The sequence below is a fragment of the Macrobrachium rosenbergii genome, chromosome 3, assembly GCF_040412425.1.
Source record: "Macrobrachium rosenbergii isolate ZJJX-2024 chromosome 3, ASM4041242v1, whole genome shotgun sequence".
NCBI classification, from domain to species: Eukaryota; Metazoa; Arthropoda; class Malacostraca; order Decapoda; family Palaemonidae; genus Macrobrachium; species Macrobrachium rosenbergii.
Genome location: NC_089743.1, coordinates 18,215,179 through 18,240,184, shown reverse-complemented (window position 1 = coordinate 18,240,184; position 25,006 = coordinate 18,215,179). Strand labels below are relative to the sequence as shown.

The 25,006-nt window shown below is 39.7% G+C and overlaps 1 protein-coding gene across 1 annotated transcript in view; it reads left to right on the top strand.

The window, feature by feature from the left end:
• Positions 1-25,006, top strand: part of LOC136852998 (alkylglycerol monooxygenase-like) — a 40,566-nt gene that overhangs the window by 5,568 nt on the left and 9,992 nt on the right. The window contains exon 2 of the mRNA XM_067128115.1: positions 20,236-20,473. Within this exon, the coding sequence (XP_066984216.1) occupies positions 20,369-20,473 (105 nt within the window). The 5' untranslated portion in view covers positions 20,236-20,368. The remainder of the gene's footprint in view (positions 1-20,235; positions 20,474-25,006) is intronic.

Below are 25,006 nucleotides of genomic sequence, written 5' to 3'. Positions count from 1 at the left end.
CAAAGGATCGCGTTTACAGACAAGATTGACTTATTGAAAGACTAAAGATGCTTGAAGAACTTGTTCATGGAATCTGGTGAAGAGGGACAAAAAGAGAATGACTGCAAAAGTTGAAAGGACGAAATTTTGAAAAGAAGGAAGAATTAGGAACCACACTCCTAATACGGTTCAGGAATTCAGTATTCCCATGTTCAGGGCTACAATACACAAAAACATGCCCCTCATGTGGACTAAGTATATTCTCAGTAAAACATATATTGTATGTACAGAGTACACATAGAAAATAAAATTAAATTTAAAAGCGATCCTCATGAGAAATTAAACACGAAAGGAAAAGGAAGATCAAAATGACATAAAATTTTACCACACCAGGATGAAAAAGGACATATTAAGGGATTCAGGGAAGTTGAACCACAAAAAATTCTAATGAACTGAGAAAATAAATACGATTACTACAGTTCAATCATAAAATTACAACACAAAGGAAGTGAGCGAGAACACCACTGTGTGAGACTTAGTCTGCAAGAACTGACAGAGCAGTGACAACAGTGGAAAGAAAAGAAAGCGAAATAATAAGTGTAGAATGGGTGCATAGCTATTACGCAACGTGCATGGTACTGCATATTTAAATCTTGATTTTGGTTTGGAGATAGCTGTTAGCTACAATGGTCCTCAGGAATTGGAAACGAACGGCTTGTTATCTTAGGATACAGATAAACATCTTGGAATTCTATACTGATCAGTGTTTGCATTTTTCGGTTGTTACTTATTCCCGAGACTTTGTTTGATTGAACAGTTAGCATAAAACATCAGTAGCAATTCCAGTACAGTACCATTACAGATTGCCTAAACGCCTGGTCTCCTCTCTTTACTTATCTCCGACTAACTTGGCCCGCTTATTTTGCCCCCATTGTCATAGTTACGTCAGCGTATTCTTATTGCTTTCTTTTGTATTTTAATTCTTTTTTCATTTTTGTAAGCATTAAATTTGATATTAAACACCCAAGAGGACACAGTACACCTTGTCTCAGATTAACATTTACACCAGGCCTGTCATGCCTCACACACACACACACACATTATAAAAGATGTTAAACACACTCTCATTAAATTAGCTGCTGTACCGTCCATTATCAGTACCCTCCACATTGTCTCTGTCAGTAGTCAACCGAAATCTTTTTCTATGTCCATGCATAAAAATGCTGGATTTCCTTTGCTTTCAGTTTTCTCACAAAACTGTTGATGATAAATACATACATCATTTTGTCTTACTTTCTTAGTCAGAGTCCTACTGTACTTATCCTTGGTAACGTAAGTAAAGCTATGCACCCATAATTCATACAGTTGTCTTTATTACCTTTACCGGTGTACACTAGCAAATATGCTCCTTTTACCCATTCCTTCAGGGACTGTCCTTCATCCATATGTAATTTACAACTCTCATCACTCGAATTGATAACAGCTAGAACACTTTAATCACAGGCTATTAATTCTCAGTGAGCCTCTGTTGATTTGGGGTGTGAATATGTACAAAGTTGTTAAAGGGATGTTGTTGGTTGCAGTCAAAGTGGAGAAGTACAGTATACCTAATAAGATGTAGTTCGCCATTCGTACCGAAGCCATCTTAGAGTACCGAGTAACATGCAAATGTTTTCACCCCAAAGGATTGACGATTACCTCGTCGAGGCCCTTCCATTTGCCGGTATACATTTTGACGGGGTAATAAAGACACGTTTGGAGTTTTTTCTCCCTCTTCTTCCCTTCCTAATTACAGCTGACAACGATTGACTAACAACTAGGTACATTACCTTACAATTAGGTCAACAGAGGCATGTTGAATTTTATGGAAAGCGCCCATGTTCCCGCTAGCCCGCCGGTTCAGTAATCGAACAGTGGTTACTCAGTTTGAGAGCTGAGCGAGCTTAACATCGCCACGAAACCAGAGAGAGAGAGAGAGAGAGAGAGAGTCTGCAGGCTGTACAGTGCCACCGAGTAGATTCGAGTTTTAAGTTCACGGCCATTCAGGTACAATATATGTTATAAACTAATTGCCAGATTTTTTTATAAATACCATAGAAAACACCGAAAATTAATCTTGATTATTCATTCTCTTAAACCAGGGCACTAAATACACGGCACCGCGACAGACATCACGTACTGCTTCCGTACAAATTTCTACAAGGCACCATTTTTTGTTTTTCTCTCATAAAATTACGGGTTTGGAAACGCTGAAGTACCTTAAACGAATCCCGGCTGATCGAGTGGCTTGACTTGTTTACATTGATAAATCTTTTGCAACATTTCCTGTTCTGGATAAACTTCCTGGCTGCGCTTCCTGGACAGCAAGCACAGACGAATCCATCAACATTCCTGAGTTGCCATGGCTGATGAATTTTATAGTGTGCCTGAGCAGTCAAACTGCAAAGAACTTGGCGTGCTGATTTCCTTCAAAATTATTATAATACAGGCAGTCCTCGGTTATCGGCCCCACTCCGTCACAAAGGACGCTCTGTATGGCTGCACTTCACAATTAATTAATGTTTAATTCTGTAAAAAGCACTTGTCTTGTTTTCACTGGTATATGGTTTTAATAACTTCAAGAAACAGTCTTGTGGAAGGTTTTTCAAATGTACAGAAAATTCGATTGCGCCGAAGAAACTTAGCGAGACCGTGGCCACGTTGCCCAAAAATCTATTCCCTCACGCAGTGCACTGTAGGCATGTCTACGACATACCCTGAATAGACCATTGTCCGGTAGTGAGACATTTCAGCTTCTATGAATGAGTTGCTAAGCCAGCTCTCTCTCTCTCTCTCTCTCTCTCTCTCTCTCTCTCTCTCTCTCTCTCTCTCTCTCTCTCTGAGACATTTCAGCTTCTATGAATGAGTTGCTAAGCCAGCTCTCTCTCTCTCTCTCTCTCTCTCTCTCTCTCTCTCTCTCTCTCTCTCTCTCTCTCTCTCTCTCTCTCTGAGACATTTCAGCTTCTATAAATGAGTTGCTAAGCCAACACTTATCTTCTAGTTCAAATCTTACCAGAGAGAGAGAGGGAGAGAGAGAGTGGGGGCGCCATGCCTTAACGACTAAATTATAATACTGTCTCATGCAACTGAAGACTAGAAACACAGTCAAAAAAGGATACCAAACGCAAAAGGTACGAAAATTACCATAAAGAGATAAAAATATGTAAGTCCACTTGGTAAACTACTAACAATCCCTTTAGGCAGTATTACCAGTCTAAAAAGTGGTCGTACTAGTTAGAATGAATGAGTTCATACTTGAAAAAAAAAACAGTGCGGTCTCCTAATTCCATGAAAGTTGAAGCCGTGTGGTTTCCTGTACAAATAAAAAGAAAAGCAAAACTTTCACTAGACAAGAAAGAGACTCCAGCGCTAAATATCGTAACAGAGAAATTGTGCTCTCCTCAGTGTTTGCAGTGCGCCTACTGGCACTACTACGAATAATTTCATTCAATAGTCCACCCTATCCTTATGGTGATCTTTGAAAAAGAAAAGCATAATGAAGTATTCGAAATCATGTCCATAGCATTAAGGAGAACAGATCACGTGTAATTCATAAATTCGCAAATAAAATTGGTTCTCAATTGCTATTCGACCGTTTTCATATTACCAAAGAGTACTTCAACTTCTTCGATAATGATTGTTTATCTTTTCTAAAACTAATTCCTAATTTTCTAGAATAGGGGTAAAAAAAAGAAATATATCAAGAATGCAGTGCGCTTTACAAATAGACAGTTGTCTTCAGAAAATACTGTTTGCTATGAACCAAAGGAACCCGACATAAAAAAAAAATCGAGCCAAACTCCAATGGCAGTGCGTTTTCCTAATGTGCAAAACCATGACGACCTAATTCATTTTTCACTGTCCTGTAAAAATCCCAAACCCCTTTGCAATATAGTACAAGTTTATGGTATTCATAAGTTTAAAATCATCCATTGTCTTATGCCATGGAGTACGTAAGTAATTCAGTGACTATTCCAGTATGCTTCATGGTGATAAGTATGTGAGCAAAAATAGCTTTTAAGTGACGGTTTGAAACCAACCAGTGGTTTTGTCCTTACCGCAACAAGAAATAGGCTCTTCATGTGCCAGTGGCATACCGAAGTGTAAAATGCACCAGGTTCTGCACAATTTCCACTACCTGCAACGTGTGCAAGTCTTCATAAGACTGCCCGAGACACCTTCACGTGTGAAAAGGACCAGAATTCATCTTTGGTAATAAACATACAGTACAAGTCTTAAATACTCTTTATGGTCTTTTATAATAGTCTTTCTTCGTGATCCCTTTGACTCTTCCATTCTCTCTTCTCTTTGGCCAAAAAGGCTTCTTCAGGCATGGACAAACAAGGCGAGTCGGACGACATATAATCATCTCCACAGACAAGCACTGTATTTCCGGTACCTCCTGGCATCTAGCCACATATAAAGACACCAAAATGTCCATGAGCTGTCGCAAGGGCAGAAAGTTATTTGTGTCTATGGTTGAAAGATTAATGTCCTATTCAGATGACTAATTGGTGGTGACCCATACTGAAATGAGAAGGTAATTTTGAAGGCTTTACAGAAACGTACAAAGTAAATAATAATAATATTTGGTTGAAAAGGATGGCTGTATTTTGCAAATTAATCTTATACAGGATCTTTTCTATTTTCCTTATAATTCGCTTTTCAGGCTCAGCGATGTTGGTCAGCAAGTGGCCAATATTCATATTGGAAAAAGACAGTGTGGAATGCGGGAAATATTTTTATTGAAATATTCAATCAGAAATACGTGGATTCCTTCATGGTCTCGTTCGGTGGTCTGGATTCTGGTTCTTCTCCGTGTTCAGGTACCGTTGACGTGTTTTGACCAGCTCAATGGTCATCCTCGGACGTGGTTGAGAAGGATCTGGAGAAACAAGGCGCTCAGGTCGGTATTTATAGGGGAATCTTAATCAGTGCTGAATTATGATTGGCTGCCTGGGGTGGGTCGTCTTGGGCGGAGCTTTCTCTCCCATGTTGATGTTCAGGGCTCGTCTTGCGTGTGAGCGTCATTGCAGTGCTGGGGATGAATGGGAGAATTTCAATCCTCAGATGCAGAATTTTGATTTGCTCACTCGCTATCGGGGGCACTCAGTGCGTGTCCCTTGGTGGCCGTGGGGAGGAGAAAGGTTTCCTGTGTAATGTTGAGGGTTGCTTTCTCCTCCTCAATGTGCAATGCTCCCAGGAGGCGCAGGCGGCAGTGGTCTGTAGTCTGGTCAGTTATTTCCAATTTTGGGATTGTCTTTTCTTGTAATTCTCTGGTTATTGGCAGTCCTGACGTGGTTAAAGATGGCTCCTTCATGGGCATCCTCGGGTGGGGCATGAGTACCAGTAGACCACGTTGGTTTTCTTCAAGGGGTCCTGCTGAGGGGCGGCTGGATTGTTACACATCACCAGGCTGCTTGTCTTTTTACTTTTGTAGTAAATAACCTCATTGGGGTCAGTGGGACAGACATTATCCTCGATGACGTTCTTGAGGGTGCGTTCATCTTCTTTATATTCTGATGGAATTGTCCTTTATAGAAGAGCTCTATGTGTTCAGGGACATTGGGGCAAGGTTCCTGCCAGTACCATCTATCGATGTTCCTCCTGATAGATCCTGCTGTATTCCAGTTTGGATGTCCATTGTTGACGAGGGCCTAGGCTACACATTCCATCCATTCATGTGCTTCATTCCAGGTGAAGCAGTTGAGAGAGCGCTCCTGATGTAGGCGCTGACGGTGGATACTTATACCTCTCGGGGCACTTTCTCGCTCCGTTCATACATATGCCCAGGTTCGTCGGCTTCATGTAGACCTTTGTGGAGAATAGGGCCTCCCTTGACTCAACAAGAGTGTTAAGGAAGGGGAGGCAGCTGTTTTGGCTATGCTCGTTGGTGAGACTGAGGCAGCTATAGTTGTGGAAAGCATGCCTCAAGTTCTCGATTTCCTCTCGTGAATTGGTGCTGACGAAGGTATCGTCGATGAAGCACACATACTGTACATCCTTGGCTGGTCATTACTTTTGAAGACCTTCTGTTCCACAGTGCCCATATAGAAATTGGCAAAGAGGTCTCCAAGGGGAGAACCCATTGCCACCCTGTCGATCTGGGTGTATATATGGCCACGGTGGTTGGAGAAAGGGGCCTTTTTTAGTGCAGATTTCCAGGAGGGCATGGAGGGCATGCTCAGGATGTGCGTGCGCTACATTGACAATACCTTCATCAGCGCCAGTTCACGAGAGGAAATAAAGAACCTGAGGTGTGCTTTCCACAACCATAGCTGCCTTAGTTTCACCATCAACCATGGCCAAGACCGCTTCCTCCTCTTCCTTGACGTCCTTGTAGAGCATAGGGAGGCCCTATTCTCCACGAAGGTCTTCACGAAGCCGACGAACCTGGGCATGTGTATGAACGCAGCGAGCGAGTGCCCCAAGAGGTATAAGTGCTCCACCATCAGTGTTTATGTCAGGAGGGCCCTCTCGCACTGCTCCTCCTGGAATGACACATATGAATGGATGGAACGTGTAGCCCAGTTCCTCGTCGACAATTGACACCCAAACCAGAATATAGAAGGATCTATCAAGAGGAACATCGATAGATGGTACCAGCAGGAACCTCGCCCCAACTTCTTCCCTGAACACATAGAGCTCTTCTATAAAGGACAATTCCATCAGAAATATTAAGAAGATGAATCTGCCCTCAAGAACATCATCAAGGACAACGTCTGTCCCACTGACCCCAGAAAGAATATTCATCTGGTTATCTACTACAAAAGTAAAAAGGCAAGAAGCCTGGTTATGCGTAACAATCCAACCGTCCCTCAGCAGGACCCCTTGAAGAAAACCAACGTGGTCTACCAGTACTCATGCCCCATCCGAGGATGCCTCAGATCATACGTTGGTATGACCACCATGCATTTCTCCAAGGGGATTTCCTGCCATGCCCAAGAAGGAGCCATCTTTAACCACGCCATGACTGCCCATAACCAGAGAATTACAAGAAAAGACACAATCCCGAATATGGAAATAATTGACTGGAATACGGACAACCACCGCCTGCGCCTCCTGGGGAGCATTGCACATTGAGAAGGAGAAAGCAACCCTCAACATTACACGGGAAACCTTTCTCCTTCCCACAGCCACCAAGGGACACGCACAGAGTGCCCCCCCCCCATAGCTAGCGAGAGAATCAAAATTCTGCATCGGAGGATCAAAATTCTCCATCCACCCCCAGTACTACAAAGACGCTCGCACACAAGACGAGCCCCGAACATCAACACGGGAGAGAAGGTTCCGCCTGAGACGACCCACCCCAGGCAGCCAGTCATAATTCAGCACTGATCAAGACCCCCCTATAAATACCGACCTGAGCGCCTTTTTTCTCCAGATCCTTCTCAGCCATGCCCCGAGGATGACCATCAAGCTGGTCAAAACATATCGATGATACCTGAACTAGAAGAAGACCAGAATCCAGACCACTGAGCAAGACCACGAAGGAATCCACAGATTTCTGATTGAATATTTCAGTAAGTATATTTCCCACATTCCACGTTGTCCTTTTCCAATATGAATATTGGCCACTTGCTGACCAACATTGCTGAGCCTGAAAAGCGAATTATAAGGAAAATGGAAAAGATCCTGTATAAGATAAATTTGCAAAATACAGCCATCCTTTTTAACAAAACTTGTTTGAAATAGGGTCTCCTTCCTTCAAATAATAACAATAATAATATTAACAATAATAATAATGCCAGGCAAGACCAAAAACAAAAAATATGTTGCTGCTTTGGCTTATCTGCAAGGAAAAAATATCTACACCATACAAATTTTAACCATTGTATGGTAAATGTAAAGTAGACAGTCAACCACAACATAGAAATGGGTGTGCATTATTCTTTGATCCTCGAGGGACTAGTACTAAACACGGCGTCCCAAGGAGCTTCCGTCATGTTTAGTACTATCGCCTCTGAGGTGAGGCATAGATAACAAGCCAAAATAACACCAAAAATACTAAAATAAACGAACCAGAGGCGGACATAAAAATGTATAGTACTACACAAAACAAAGCAAAAATAAATTGCACCCTGTTCTCTCGATATATATAAACAACGACCAAATTACTGGGTCTTGTGCACTCAGCATAATTGCAGTGTAGAGCGCTACGACGCCTCCCGAACCCCCTGCTACCAATCAATCAGCTTATATTTCTCTCTCTCTCTCTCTCTCTCTCTCTCTCTCTCTCTCTCTCTCTCTCTCTCTCTCTCTCTCTCTCTCTTTCTTGCATTTGGAATGGGAATGGTAGAGAGAACGAGGGATGTAATTCCAAAATTTCCCTACATTTATTGGCGGCTTGACATGATAATTGATTACTGTAATACAATTATCTGATAGCTATATGAAATAAAATCATAAATTTAAATTGAAAATAGAAACAAATTTGCGTATTAACACTGCATCTCCCAAGATCAAATCGGAATGAACTGAAAAAAATTTACAATTCATAAACAGGTTTTAGTCTTCTGTAAAAGAAAACTATTGTGCCGGCTTTTTCTGCCCGTCCGCCCTCAGATCTTAAAAACTACTAAGGCTAGAGGGCTGCAAATTGGTATGTTGATCATCCACGCTCCAATCATCAGACATACCAAATTACAGCTCTCTAGCCTTAGTAATTTTTATTCTTATTTAATGTTGAAGTTACCCATAATCGTACATCTGGCAACGATATAGGACAGGCCACCACCGGGCCATGGTTAAAGATTCATAGGCCGCGGCTCATACAGCATTTTACCGAGGCCACCGGAAGATAGATCTATATTCGGTGACCTTGATTATACGCTGTACAGAAAACTCGACTGCACTGAAGAAACTTCGGCGCATTTTTTACTTGTTTTTATTGTTTGCCTTCAAAACTATTCTTTCGTTTTCATATCAGAGCAGCAGAATAAAAAATGACTGATGTTCCCGTAGAGATCTGTGAAATGTTCACATTCCATCTGAGGCACTGTCTGCAATCACTCAAATTTTGTTGTAAAGCACTTGCATTTCCGTAGTAAACATCGACTAGTCTTACAAACGAGCCGTTTTCAGTGAACATTTTACCAATCAAATTCACCTGTTTCGAGCGGTAAATAGTGTACAAAAAAACTTGGTGTATAACGAAAATTAATTTTTTTCCCGAAACTCTGCTCCACCCTCGATCGAGCAGCTTAAAGGCTAAGTGCCCCAAAAAGCTGCTCAGCCAAGGAAGTTGCTTTTCGAACGAATGAGCAGAGAAGTGAAATCAGGTGTCTGAGTTTTTTTGCATTTCCGGAGCTTTTTTTTAGGGATAAAGCTCATGAATTTGTAGATATGCATTATTATAATCGTGTAAAATTACAACTTGGTTAGTTTTTTTTTACTCAAACAATCCCCCAAAACAAGAGAACTGTGGCCTCATGGTAAGTTCTTACTGGCATTAAAACTGGGCCAGTTAACCTTCATTCTAAATTTAACTCAGTGTTGTATACTAAGAAAAATTACCATGTTAATTGCATTCACTGGGCTTCCTACCTTACCAATTTTTTTAAAAGCCAGAAATAGAGAGAGAGAGAGAGAGAGAGAGAGAGAGAGAGAGAGAGAGAGAGAGAGAGAGAGAGCATGTTATTCCAAAGATATTTGGGTATGTACAAAAGAGTGAGAGAGAGAGAGTACATTTCAAACTAATCTAGCTATAACCAAGGCTGATGTGACAGAGAGAATTAATATCTCATATACATTTGCATATACCCAACGGTCATGAGAGGGGGAGAGAGAATGTTGAGTTCAGTGGAGTTTGGGCAAGCGGAGTGCTACTGAGAGAGAGAGAGAATATCTTATTTCATGGCTGTTTGGGAATGCTTATGGTTTAAGCAGAGGACAGACAAACAAAATGTCTGTTTCGAATATATCGGGGTATGACCAAGGCTAATGAGAGAGAGAGAGAGAAATGCACATTTCAAACCAATCTGGGAATTCGCAAACCATATCTCATATTAGATTGGTTAGGGTTTGGAAGAATTTGACCTTCGCTTCTGAAAATTAAGTTTTTCAGGTGAGCCTTTTACAATGAACGTAAAAATGTTCGAATCAAATACAAATGAATGGAAAATTTAGCTGCATTTTTATAAGTTCATATCATACGTTCTCGGAGTTGGTAACTCATAAAGTAGGCATAGACCTAGATTTTCAGTAGCGGCTATGATAATATCTATTTATAAGTATTGGTCTTGGATTCACATCGAAAATGCTTTTCTGTAGAGGAACAAGAGCTGAAGCATCTTGCAGTGCTGGTATAGTGTCCACAAATGAAATGGGAAAGTACTTGGACTCTCTTGCGATCCCCAGAAAAACTCAAATGTAACTCAAAGGATGTCCTTGATGATACTTTCCCTAACTGAAGCGTCAATCTCAAAAGCAATTCCAGGGTCTCCAATAGGCTTCTGATTGTCCAAAGAAAACTTGGCAACATGGTAGAAGCACTGGGTGGAATTTATGAGGAACTAATCATTCTACAGTGACCCCAGTATTAATGGAGCAAGCGGCTGACGTAACATGAGCGTGATCGAGGATGGTTCCTTTGAAACCAAAAACGCAAGAGTTACAGTGTTTCCTACTCTAGGAGTTTGCATCGAGGCAGGAGCGGTTGTTCCTATAATGAACGCTGTATGCAATGCAAAGGGCTTCAGACAGCAATAATCCTTGTTCATGCAGGAATTTCAGGGCCTCTAAATGATCTTGTCCAAAGTATGAGCTGTGAAACTTAGTAACACCAAATTAGTCGATCTCACATACCTCACACACGTCAGACTTCTCAAACTAATTAGGAATTCAAAATTTTAAGAGGATATCAAGTCTGGAATAAATGAGACAGTGTAATAGTTATTCAAAATCTGGATGTAGCTTGCAAATCTGAACCGGAGCATCTTTCAAATAAATAGTTGGTTAGCAGCATACGCACATACGAACACCCCAGCGATGCCTGTGACATAAGTAATGATCATTTGGGGATTTGCAATTTTGAAGTAAATTTTCTGGCTGAATTTAAGTTAGCTTTCACTTTTGACAGTTTATTTTTGAATATTTGTATTTCTTACACAATGATCTGGTAGTTGATATTAACAGCCTATTCTAACTTCTAACAGGTAATTTTGCAAACATGCAACAGAACCGCTTTATGGTCAAACATTAGCACTTGAGTAAGGTTCTAGTCACCCAGCAATAATTTTATCTCCTACATCAAGCAGAACTACAAATTTTAATTTCTGTATCGAGGAATAAACTAAAAGTCTCTTATTATTATTATTATTATTATTATTTTCGACTGGGTAGTTTTTATAGTGTGGGGTTCTGGGTTGCATCCTGCCTATTTAGAGGCCATTACTTTTCTCACTATGTGCGCAATTTCTAATAGCACTCTCCTCTGCATGAGTCCAGGTTCCTTTTCAGGGATCTTGGGATCATGCCTAGTGTTCCTATGATTATGGGTACAATGTCCACTGACATATCCCATATCCTTCTTATTTCTACAGGGTGTTTCGAAATTAGAGCTCCCCCCTCTACAGCATAAACTAAAATTGATATGGACAAAAACAAAAGTAATTCAGAACAGTTATTTATTTAAGTTTCTCTCTGAGTATTTAATATTTTGTGTGGCCTCCATCTGCCTGTACCACAGCCTGCATTCTTGAGGGGTATGATTTCAGCAAATCGCAAAAAAGCTGAGACTCTAACTCCATTTCCCTGAGCACTTCAGTCACCTCTCTTCGCAGGTCATTGAGGCTTGGTATACCATCATAGTTCATTGTGCACACTTCAACACGTTCCTTTAAGATACTACCAATGTTTTCACACACATTAAGGTCAGGGAGCTACCTGGAAATTCACTTCACGAGAAGAAATCAATACCACTATTTCAAAGCAGCTCCTGTGTCTGAAGAGCCTTGAAACATGGTGCCTTATCATGCAAAAATGTGACTTCTTCAACAGATAACACATTTTCAGGATCTTTGAGGAAAGGAAATACTCCACCAGTAAGCACAGTTTCTCTGAAGTATTCGCCATTCCATGACTGCCCTTTTTCTTTGATGTTCCACATTAACCGTTTGGCTGTGAAACAGAGAAAAATTCCCCAACATTCAGGAAATTTCACAACTTGGTGATAGCGCACGTCATCGCTGATATCATCCAACTTTGCAGCCCAAATGATGTCATTTTTATGATTTGGATTCCTGACTGTGTAAGTGAAGAATTCACCAGATGCAGCAACATGGAGAAAGTCAGCTTCATCCCAATCTTTAAGAAATGAACCACAAAACCATGCACAGTCATCTCTCTGTTGCTGAGTGATGCTGGGCTTGCTGATAACATGAAATGGCTTGATACCAGATTTTTTCAACTCACGATATACAGCACTATAACTTCTCTTCTTTCCCCTTTTTGTTTCTAGTTCAAGCGCCAATTTACGTAAAGACTTTCTTGGTCTACCCACTGCCCCAGCTATGATGTCTTTTGACTCCTGAGAAAGGACTTCAGGCCTCCAAGATTCTCACTCGTTTTGCAATGACAGTCATATGGATTTTTGTTCCAGTTTCTTTTATCAAAGGATTCATCTCTTTTAATGTATTTAGCTATCCAGGAACGTGAAATGAAGGATGTGCCAGCATCCCTGGCCTCTCTGAAGGTTATAGCCCGGATTCGGTCAATCCATCTGATTTCCTCCGAGCCGTTAGCCATGGCTGTATTTAACTCCGTCACTCAGTCTGAAAATACAAGAAATGTAAGATGAAAAATAGCTTAATAGAAACTTAAAATAATGTACTTGAAGATAGGCTATAGCAGAAAACTTCATAACTTTCCATTTGTTCTGTGGAGGGGGGGGCTCTAATTTCGAAACACCCGGTATTATCAGGTATTGATACTTATCAATTTTTTCTCTTTCTTTTCATCTATTATGGTGTCCCATGGTATTGCGACATCAATGAGTGATACTTTCTTCTTGATTTTATCAATCAGCATCAAGTCTAGTTTATTGGCACATATCACCCTATCTGTTCTGATACCATAGTCCCAGAGGATCTTTGCCTGATCGTTTTCTATCACTCCCTCAGGTTGATGTTCGTACCACTTATTACTGCAAGCTAGCTGGTGTTTCTTGCACAGGCTCCAGTGGAGGGCATTTGCTACTGACTCATGCCTCTTTTTATACTGTTTCTGTGCAAGCGCCGGACATTCGCTTGCTATGTGGTTTATGGTCTCGTCTTCCATATTGCACTTACTGCATATGGCTGAGATGTTATTTCCATCTATTGTTCTTTGGACATATCTTGTTTTTAGGGCCTGATCTTGTGCCCCTGTTAGCTTTCCTTCTGTTTCCTTCTTGAGTTCTCTATTATTATTATTATTATTATTATTATTATTATTATTATTATTATTATTATTATTATTATTTAGATAAGAGACCCTTTTTCATTATTATTATTATTATTTTTATTTTTTTAGGTAAGAGACCCTTTTTCAAACGTTCAAATGTTTACTATGGTAGCATCAGAGGAATTTAGTTAGTGGTCTCATCATTCCTAGCAGCTACAGGGTAGTGTAGACAAGGTCTAGTATATATTGGTAGGAGACCTCTCCCACTGCAGCAATGTTAAAAGAAATAGCCATTTTAACTGCACTGAGGTTTTTGTTTGTTTTTCTATTTCCATTATGATTTTATATTCTTGTTAGGGCCTGGTTGAAAATGAGGTGCCATCTTCATTTATCACCATGATTAGGTGAGAGAAAAAGAATTAGATTTCCATTCTCAGGTATTACATCTCGGAGGGGGCCAACTTCTGTAGGTGATGAAGAGAAGGAGGAGGATTTCATCCTTTATGTTCTTCGTCAGTAGCCATTTCCTTATATACAAAACAACATCACCATCCACCTGTGCCAACAAAGTCACTACTTTGGTCCTTCTTTGCATTAAGGAACGTAATCAAAAGTTGGGTGAAATAGCCAAGTTGAAAGTCCACTGCATTTGGAAAATCTCATAAACGAGATACACTGGGGCATCACCAAAGTAATCAAGATGGTAATTGCCAAGAATGGAACACCATGCCTTCCTCCTGCCACAGGTGACTTCAAGTCTGACTACATTTAGGGGAACATAAAAACACACAAACCCTGAAACCCCACCACATGCCAGTCATCAACAAGATCCAAAGTTCTACCTGCCAACTGGAAAAAAGGCTTAACAAACTTCTTATGCCCTATGCCCCTAAAATTCCTAGGGTGCAGAGAGCCTTTTCACCAACATCCCCTCAGATGTATTCTGGATAGGGTGTACAGAGATAAAACAAAGCCAAACTTCACTGATGGAGGCCCGCACTAAGAAAGCCCTTTCCATCACCCAGGGAGGCTTCCTGTACACTCAGTGTGATAGTACTGTGGTGGTGTCTCTGCTAGTAGGAGTCCTCTTCGCCAACTTCTTTGTGGGTATTGTAGGAGAAGCTTTCTTCAACCAGATACTAATGCCATGTACCTACCACCGATGCATTAACAGCACCTAGATTACCTGAAGATAATCTAGAAATCCTCTGACAGACGTTCGAGGCTTCCTCTGTCCTCTACTTCACCTTCAAGACGAACTCTAAGTGAACTCTCCTTTTCCTACACTCCTTATTCTACACTTAACCGACCAACCCCAGCCTCTCTTTAAATGAACAGTGAGTGTCTACAAGTCTTTAAGATGAGCTTTGTGGACACTTACATTAGAAAAGTAGAAAAGTCCTTCATACTGCCATACAGGGAAGGAAACACAGTGAAATTGACAGAGCTATGAAAGTTCTTGTCTAGAATAGTTTCTCAGACAGAGAAATCCAAAAGCAGGTCAGATTGACTCCAAGCAAGTGGTATCAAGAACCAACCACTACAAAAAATAATGGTACCAAAGGAAAACCAAAGCTATTCTCTAAGGGGTATTTGCACCAACATTTTCGTCAGGATTACGCACCTTTAAGAACATAATTAGGGATTATGTTAGCGCCACATCCAATGGCATGAAGATCACCCTCATCCTCTATGAAAAACCCACCCCCTCCCCCAAAAAGATCTGAAGAGACAGAATGTTGTAGACTGATGCAAGCGCCATAAAAAGAGAGTGTATGTTTCTCCAAATATTTTCCTTACCATCTACAATGTCGAAGCATTTCATAGAAAACACCAAAATAACCAGGATCTTATTATCATTTAGACCAGTAAAAATCTTGGATGCCACCACCAAGACATCATACAAGAGAATGAGAATCTCTCTCTCTCTCTCTCTCTCTCTCTCTCTCTCTCTCTCTCTCTCTCTCTCTCTCTTGGTCCTGGTCATTTTGGCCATAAGTCATTTAGGCCATAACATCCAAAACAGTGTAAGACATCGTATTTACCATTATGTTTATGGTATTTACCATCATAATTTTATGTTTTATGTACATCCCAAAGGGGCTGGTACTAAATGCAGCGCCCATTTTGCATGTAAACGTGCTTGGGGCCTAAATGACTTACGGCCGAAACAACTCAAACTCCTCTCTTCCATCAACATCAACGTAAAAGAAAAACAATTCACTTATGTTGTGCAAGTGAATGGCCAAATTTTGGTTATTACTGTTGATTTGAAAATATTTTTACAATAATAATTGTTAATGATTAATACTGTGAATTTTTAATAATTTCTTTTTCCCTTAGTTATATAAATCTGTTCTTTTCCCTAGATATACAAACCTGAAATCTTTAGACAGATACACAAGTACTTTCAGTATAAGCTGGTCCAGTCATTGAAGCTAGTTAACAATGTTGTTAACTACCAGTGGGGTAGTGAGAGTATGGGGGATCCACCCGGTTGCCCAGTTTTTCCTCCAGTAAGAGGACATGTGCAGAAGTGATTAGAGGTGGAATTTTGATAAGTCTTCAGGTTTGCATATCTAGGAAAAAAATTTTATTATCTTAGAAATTTGGGATCTGTTCCTACAAGAATACAAAACATCTTTTATATGGAGACTCGCTCCATAGGTGGGAGATTTTATCCAGAGATCATGAATGATGCTGATCTCCCATCCAGAAATGTTAGCTTCACTGTTACACATATGTGAGCAAGAAAATGATAAGTATTGCAACCACCTGCACATAATGGCATTTTTAATGTCGAGGATTACAGGGTCATGTACGAGAGGAGAGCTTTGATTTCCCATGTTGGAGGGGAAGATAAGCTTGAAAGGCTGCTTTATTATTGATGAATCCCAGATAAGTTTGCTGTACCTAGTGGTCCCCCCGCCCTTGTCAAAAGAGGGATGGAGGGAGTCACATCTGCTGACTACCAAAAGTTAGAGATTGGGAGCTATAACCTGTATCTAACCTGGCTGGTGGCTGTCAGGAAGTAGATAGGAAGAGTGAAAGAATACCAGTCATCTTTCTTTCCTCCGACCTTTCACCAAAGTGAACGTTAGAAAAGATGTTGTTCCACTCTAGTGAAGCTAAGACAACTACAAAATTGGCTGAGCAGCCACCACAGGTCCTAAAGAGAAAGTATCTACAGACTTTTTAGAAGCATTCTTCATGCAGAAAGACATAAAGGCAATCTGATAATTCCAAATGTCTGCCCTCAGTGCTCTAAACACCGAGACATTCCTCCTGAATGCTAGGAATAAGGTAATGCACCTGACTTCATGATCCTTGCCCAGGGTATAGAGTCTTCCCCCTTGCCAAACAGCTCATACCTCTGCTTGATGAGCCAGAACGAGACAAGTGCTCATGGATACTTCCTTGTTATGCCCACCAGAAATAATGAACACCATAGGGCTTCAATTCCATCTCAGGTAATACTGTGAAACTTTCACTGGGCTCAATAGCTTTTCATCTTCATCCTCATCTAGAAAGTCTTGAAGGGATGGAATCAAAGAAAGACTCTTATCTCTCATCGGAGACTGATGGGTTCTGAGTTTTTGCCACAGACTCAGGAATGAATGAGAATGACAGGGATCTCCATCCTTCCAATGCTGCTCTGAGGAAGGAAGAGAGTGCATTTTACTGACTTCTTTGCCAATAGTAAGGCTTGCAAGAAAACAATCTTGAGTGTAACATCTGTCTGCAGCCTACCTCAGGGGCAGGACTGTTCAAAGCTTCTCATGAGCATGGAAACCTCTGCCAAGGTAGAGAGGTCCAAGCCCTAAAGCCAGAGGACCTGGGAAAGAACTGAGCAGTAGACCCTCCCCATAGAAACAGGAGAGACCTTATCTTGGTAGTGGTAGACTTAGACCCTCCATGAATTGCTGAATAGTGACCCTGACCAGAGATGCCCCTTTGATGACATTAACTGTGAAAGATGAATCTTTTTAACTGATAGACATCTGCTGAAGATCTCCTGACAGTACTTGACGTATCCCAGGCAACACTGCAAGAAAAGCCATTCTTACAAGAGATTCTGGATACTCTCCAGTCATGAAGTCCCTTGACTCTACAGACTGGTAATACCTCAGTAGATGTGGCTGCTGAAGCAATGTGGACCATAGTGGTAGTTTTCTCATGGCTTTGATGAGAAGGCCCAGCAGATCAGGAAGCCTCTTGGCTTATGGCCAGTGAGGAGTCATCAGAGTCACTCTTGAAAATAAAAATGAACAGCATTCAGTTTATCACTCAGTGGATCTGGCAGAAGAGCAAAATGAACACTGATGTTGAGGTTGTCCCTAAGGGTGCTGGAAAGCATCTACTAACACAGGCCAGGTATCCAGCACTGGGGAGGAGAGTACTGGAGCATCCTGTTCAGCTATTTGGCAAACAGGTAAATCACTGGTTTCTCAAACCCCAAACAGCTTTTCTGCTACATGTGGATGCATGGCACACTCTTTCCCTTCATCTTAGTTTTGGTGACTGAACTGATCTGCTAATACTTTCCAATGGCTGGGATGTACCTGATTGACAGTTCAATGCATGGCAAATCACACCATTTGTCCATCTACCTTGTCAGCCAGCAGAGGGAAAGGGAGATCAGAGCCAGAAGTGCTGCACTCTTCTCAAGAGCTTTGATATACAACATGAGAATCCTTTCGAGTCCACATAGTTAAGACAAGTTGTTCAGGTGTGTACCCCACCTTTCCTTTGATGATTCCAAAAGCAGAATCATCTCCAAGGGCGGTAAAAGTTTGGTGGATCTCCCACATGGAGGTTCCTGCCATCTAAACACCAACCAAGAGCTTCCTTCACTTCCCTTCTTACAGGAATGGGGACTGCCAGAGGATTGATGGCTAATGACCAGAGTTGTTTCAGACACCACTGACAAGCAAACACTGTTGAATACACCAATGAGTGACAAGTTTCTCCAAAGTCAAATTCATTGTTGCTCTCAATACAGGAGCTGAGCTGATACCTCCATGATTTTGTTGATCTGAGTGTCTGTGGGATGAATTCTCACTGTTACCGTGTTGATTAACATTCCCAGGTACTTCATCTGTTGTTTGGGTAGAAGATCAGGCTGCTCCAGTCATGATCCCCAAATTATGACAAATCCCAATCCCAGAGCAATTGCATCCTACTCCAGTACTAGCCATATCTCCAGCAACAAAGAGATTTGGATGGTCCTGGAAAGTAAGAAATACAATGGGATCATTCTGTGAGAAGGGGCAGGGCATCTGTCCTTGAATGGAAATCTGTACTTGGTCCAATAGACACAGATTACTCAAGGCCCTGGCTCCTGTTCCTGCCACATTACCCACTGGTTTGAGGGGCTTCCCACTACTCAGAGCAATTGGAGGGAAGGATTGCTAGCTTCAGTATCTTCCTCCCTTCTTCACCTTTTCTCCTTTCTGGCCTTTCCTGTTCGGACTAATACAGAGTGGTGCATAGGCTAGGTCAGTCCTGAGCTATGCATCTTCTAACACAGACCTGAGCCATGAACAGTTCATGCTGGTGCTACACACAAAAGTACAGTCATGCCAGGGTTGGTGAGGAGACCCAAGCATGCCCCAAGATATAGAGATAGCTCACAAAAATTATGATGGCTTTTAGTCCAGAAAACTGCAGATTCATCCCTGTGTTTCCAAAGAAACAAATCAACATGAGAAGAGTTAGCAACAGTCCTCTCCCAAGAAGGATGTGTGGGTGATGTGTCATGCACCAGGGCTGAACATCAGCTGACCCGTGCAATGGAGATTAGTCACAAGCAAACTTATGCACCAATCCACCTGCACCACCCACGATCATCTGCCCCCAGGAACATATGCTGGGATCACCCTCACACCCAACAAATGAGCAATGGCCATGAGAGGACCTCTTAGCCTTCTTGAGGAGCCTTGCTACACTTCCACTGATCTGGTGATTGGCAAGATGTGTAGTAAGGAGAGGGAGAGGAGGTAAATGATAAAGGTAGGGAGGATGCCAAAGACAGACATCCTCAAATGGACAGGAGCAGCTGCTGGAGTAGAAGAATGTCCATGAGTGAAGCCCAATTAGTCTGGGGTGGAGAGTGAGGTCAGAGCTGAAGCATTGGGGTCCACCAAGACTAGTGCAGGCAAGGTACTTTTGGCTGAAGCCAAATGTTCAAGGAAGGCTAAAAGAGAAGGCTCTCCTGTAATGCCAAGATGCATCATCATTCTTACAACTGTCAAACCATTCAACCAAGGAAATACATGGAACAGCTTCAACAACTGCCATAACAAGTGAAGCGCAAGACATCTGATCAGCAAGGAGGCTAAAAAAAATTGACACTACGAGTTAGTGGGTGGGCTACTCCACCTATCACTCACCTGCCATAGTTAACTACTTTGTTATCAAGGTTCAAAGATTGGACCAGCTTTCTCTGAAGGTATAACATTTAAAAGACAAAGGCTTGAATTCTTCCAAGAACCAATTTTCAGTTATTGGATCTGTATGCCAAAATTTTCTGTAACATGTAATAGTTTAAATTTCCAGAATTCTATCGTCACTAAATATTAACAAACTCCAAAATAAATATTTCAATAAACAGCTATGACTTAGCATCTCTTAAATTGCTTTTATTCTTCAACATAAAAAAGTATAACCAGTTCTGTTCTGTTATTACTACTGGCAGATGATGACATTCACTTTTTCTAATAAGTTTCAATATTGGTTTACAGTTTTTCCCAAAGACAAAGCATTGTCATAAACTATTCTAGGACATATTGTGAACATTAAAGCTATGCTAATCTGGCCCTTATCTTTTTTCAGATTACAAAATCAAATGAATTAAGAGGACTTCACACAAGTTGCATCAACTCCCAAAATCAAATGAATTAAGAGGACATCACACAAGTTGCATCAACTCCCTGCAAGAAAACATCATTCCTATTCTCAGGTTATAATGGGTCAAACTCTTCTTCAAAGGCTGGGAACTCTCCTCTACATAGTCAACCCTAGGACAACAAGCTTTGAACATGTTGATGATATTCCCAACTATGTGGATGAGGTAACCAAATCTTAATAAAATTAATCACGTTGCTTTTTAAAACATTTAAACAATTGTAGGTTAATTCAAGCCCTGTTTCATAAAATCATTACTCATGATACCCTAATGGAATACCTAAATGGTGAAACAGAACATTCAAAATGTCTTATACTCTGTGCTTACCTTCTGCTCTGTATAGTCAACTGGATGTCCATTGGGACCACTTAGATTTTAAGTGTTTTGTTTATAACATTGCAAAGTTGTGTAATGTACACCTGTATAATTTTTCTGTCAGTATTCACATAGTGTGACAGAAAATGCAGTGGCAAAAAACTTGTTCATATGAAATACAAACCATTGCCAAGGATAGCATTTTTACTTTAGTTCAAATTGAGGACTGGTAACAGATATGGCATGAAAGAGGACCTGATAGCCCTATGAAGTGAGACATTCAGGATAGAGATATAAAATGAGGTCTTACTTTTTTTTTTATTCCTCATGGAATATGTGATTATACCCTTCATCTTCGTGTTACTTGCCATTTCTGTCAGTATGTGCTGTGATATGGGGAGCTGAGTTTTTGTGTCTTAGTTGTTGTTGTTGACCTTTCTTGACATTTGCATCACATTGGTGGCAAAACCAGGGGTACGTCTTGGAGCCTTCATACGAGTATATCACATCTTTCCTTTTGTTCATTAACCCTTAACGAACAAAATTATTTGGCATCAGAACTGCTCAAGAACACACCAGAAACTGAAAGCCAGGGAACCTCATTCCTCCTTCCCTCCACCCCAACCCAACGTTGTAATCGCAGCTGGATCTTTCAAACAATTTCATTAGAGCCTCCCGAGCCCCTCCCTTTCAAACATCAGAGGGGCTGACAAACTTGAGTTACTCTTGTGCCTGGTCAGATCTAGTTTCTGTCTATCACCTCAAATCATCATCCACAAGTCCCAAAGAACGCTGTAGCTTTTCTGCATAGAGAGGCTATATTAAAAGGTCTTATTCTTCACTGCAAGAGGACTTCACTCTTACTAAAGCTATGGGTTATGTCAGAACACATCCCTTTCTCATCTCTTGCTCATTTATCTTTTGCCCTAAACTTCATGTTAGACCGACCAAACAACCGGGGCTAAAATATAATCCAAACTTAAGCAATCTTAATTCTAGAATGGTTTGCCAACATGACGACAATAGATACAGTACCTGCTTACCTGATGACATTATCTCATCATCTTAAATGGAGAACGTGCCCCCTATATTAACTGCATTCCCGTCTAGACGTATGCAGTAATAACTTGTATAGAAAATTCTATATTTTGTAAATATAAAAAATAAACTGCCTTACATCCATCCCTCCCCAATGACTAGATAACAGTACAGCAGCAAAGTTTCATACTGAGCAAGGGGTGTGTGAGATCATACCACACTTGAAGGAGATCCTTCACCATGTTGGGTAGCATAATTTTTAAAAATCTTTATTTTATATACATTTTGTTACCTACTTCGAAAAGAGGAGTAAGGCTAAGTAAGATAGGCATTTGCATTTATGAAAAAAATTAAAAATTAACTGGGAAAAACTTGATTAATTGCAATTTTCACTTAAGTCACCACTAGCATGAGATTCGTGTGCATATTTACTGAGTGTACATTCAAATCTCTTTTTCTGTGTTGTTGTTAAATTTTACCAGATCTAAGTTAGAAAAATATAAGAAATTAAAACTACTAAGTCCTGAATTTCAATTTTATGTTCAGAACTCATTCCTCATTTTACCTTTTTACAAGTAAGAAGCAAATATACCAAGAAATAAGCTTTAGAGGTTGGAAGTCACTTCAGTATGGCTGCCTTATGACCTACTCAGAGTAGATGGTTTTAAGAAAAACTATGAGACATTCATCTGTATGTTAAGAGCAAGTCACCTAGTTATCGCTCTATCAGACATCCTTGAAATTAGTCTCACGGCAGGCGTAGACACCACTGGGGTTATTTCACAGGCAACATGAAGCAAGGACAAACAAAGACCCGTTTTTTAAGGCACACTTTCATCTAGAGGAATCACTGAGAGTTTCAAGCTACACTACCTCCTCTTCAGGTAAAAGTAACTACAGCAGTGCGACTAAGAAAGTCAATATGAAAAATCAAGGGAAAATCAACGAAGAGTGATTTGCAGTTTAGCGAAAAAGTAAACTGCATTTCTTTCAGTCAGAAAAAAGATGTCTAGTTACGACGTTTACCAATGTAGATGTTGAGTGTACCTTAGACTTTTTATCGAGAAAGTAAAAAAATATGATTCCATACCTGTCACCACTGACCTCCCCCGTTTTACTAGACCTCATTAAGCTAGTTTTTATTTTCGCTGGACTCTTGGTTGTGCCGTGGGCTCCCCTCTTTCCCCAGTTTTTAGTAATTTGTTCGTGGATCACTTTATGTTCATTTCTTTGATCATGACGAGAAAGTAATGGTCTCCGCTCTTTTCTCATTATTCTTTCGGGCCCAAACAATTTCCAGTCCTGTTCTTGTTAACAGGGAAATTTATTTTCTGGCTGATGAGGTTAACATTACCCCTCTTGGTTCATTAATAAATGTCATTTTAAAGAAAGAACAACCTTTTATTATTCACCTTGGGGTCGCAACAATAACAGATAACAGACAAACTTCGTAAACATCTTATTACGGTAGGAATGTTTTTGGTCAAGAACTTTCCAAATTGACAGCACTTCAGGGAGACACAAATAATCCTTTCTTGATCCATGTGTCCAAAAATAACCATAACCATAAACTGGAATGATTTTAGAATGTTGTAAGAGAATAAGCAACTCAAGAAACGTAAAAATGTCGAATCTACTGTAATTGAAGTAACCCATACTATCAATTGAATTAATGGTTGTTATAAATCTTGAGTCTCATTACTCACCATGTTTTGAGCAGCTAATTACGAATATTTAAAGGTTAAATGGCCAGTCTGATGTGATTAGGTGATCTTTATGTCATTGATAATCATTTTTTTTTCTTTTGTTTTTCTTTTCTCACTGACTTTCTTGGCTAAATTACTGTATTTTTACCTGAAGAGGAGCCTAGCTTGGCAAGAAACTATTGTGATTTCTCAGAGTAAAGGATGCCTTCAAAACGGGTTTTAATTTATACTTTCTGAAAAGTACGGAGTGTATTTCACCCATACATGAAACAAAGATCAGTTTTATAACTAAAGGGAAAAAGGAAATAAAGTCATTCAAGAACAAAAACTTCTCTTCTAAGTTCTCTTCCAACTCCCCAGATTTCATAGGACTCAAGATGGGCACATCATCCATTTCTTTGTACCATAAATCATCACCGTCTGTGGCCGCTCATAGGAGATCAGACGGATTTACAGATGTGGATGAAGAGACAGACAACATTGACTAAGCAAGGTTATACAGTAGGATCTTCATGGTGTTTCACATTTGGAGATTTTGGGGATATCAAACGTTTCTGTAGTAACATACTCTGTTCTGCCCAATCCATTTTGAGCTTAGTATCATTTTATTTTATCACTTATTGTAATTTGTTTTTGATGATAAAATGGTGGCTTCTGGCATCATTTTGAAGCCAAATAATCGGTCAGTATTTTGTTTATAATAGAAAAATATTAATTTTTTTTATTAAAAAATACCATGAAATTCATTAACTCTTCTTGTACAACGAAACAGCATGGTAAATTTCCTTTCCAATAATCATATATACATATATATATATAATATGTATATATAATTTATATATAAATATGATTATATAAAATATAATTTATATATATACATACATATATATAATATAAGTATATATATATATATATATAATATACAATTTATATATATTTACATGTATACATATGTATATATATAAATTGTATATATATCATATATATAATACATATAATATATATTTTATATATATACATATATATAAGTATATATATGTATATATGTATATATGTATATATGTATATATATATATATAATATATAATATATATAATACATATATATATTATTATATATAAAACATGTATAATATAGTTTATATATATATACATATATATATATATATATATATATATATATATATATATATATATATATATATATATATTTATATATGCATATATACAGACATCAAGGGCAGATGGAAAAACACAGTTATTATCGTTATTATGGCCGACGGCGTTTCGCAATAATCCATTGCATTTTCAAGTCTGCAATGATATATATTTTTTAATAAAAAAAGAACGTCACTACATAAATCCCTTTATAGTGGAGCAGAGAAGACACACAGTCGCTCATGTGATGACACAAGCATGAAATTTGGCAGAAATACTCTTTTGGGGCTAACTTTTAAGAAAAAGTGCTAGTCACATGAAATTCTCTTAGCTGGCCATTTTCCAAGATGGCCGCCATATGACGATTATCATGAAAAAATACCAACATATTTTTTTATAAATAGCCAAAATTCAGTCATTATTGGAATAAATTAGGGGGGTTCTTTCTCATAGAATTGCAGACTTTACTTGGGAGAACATTC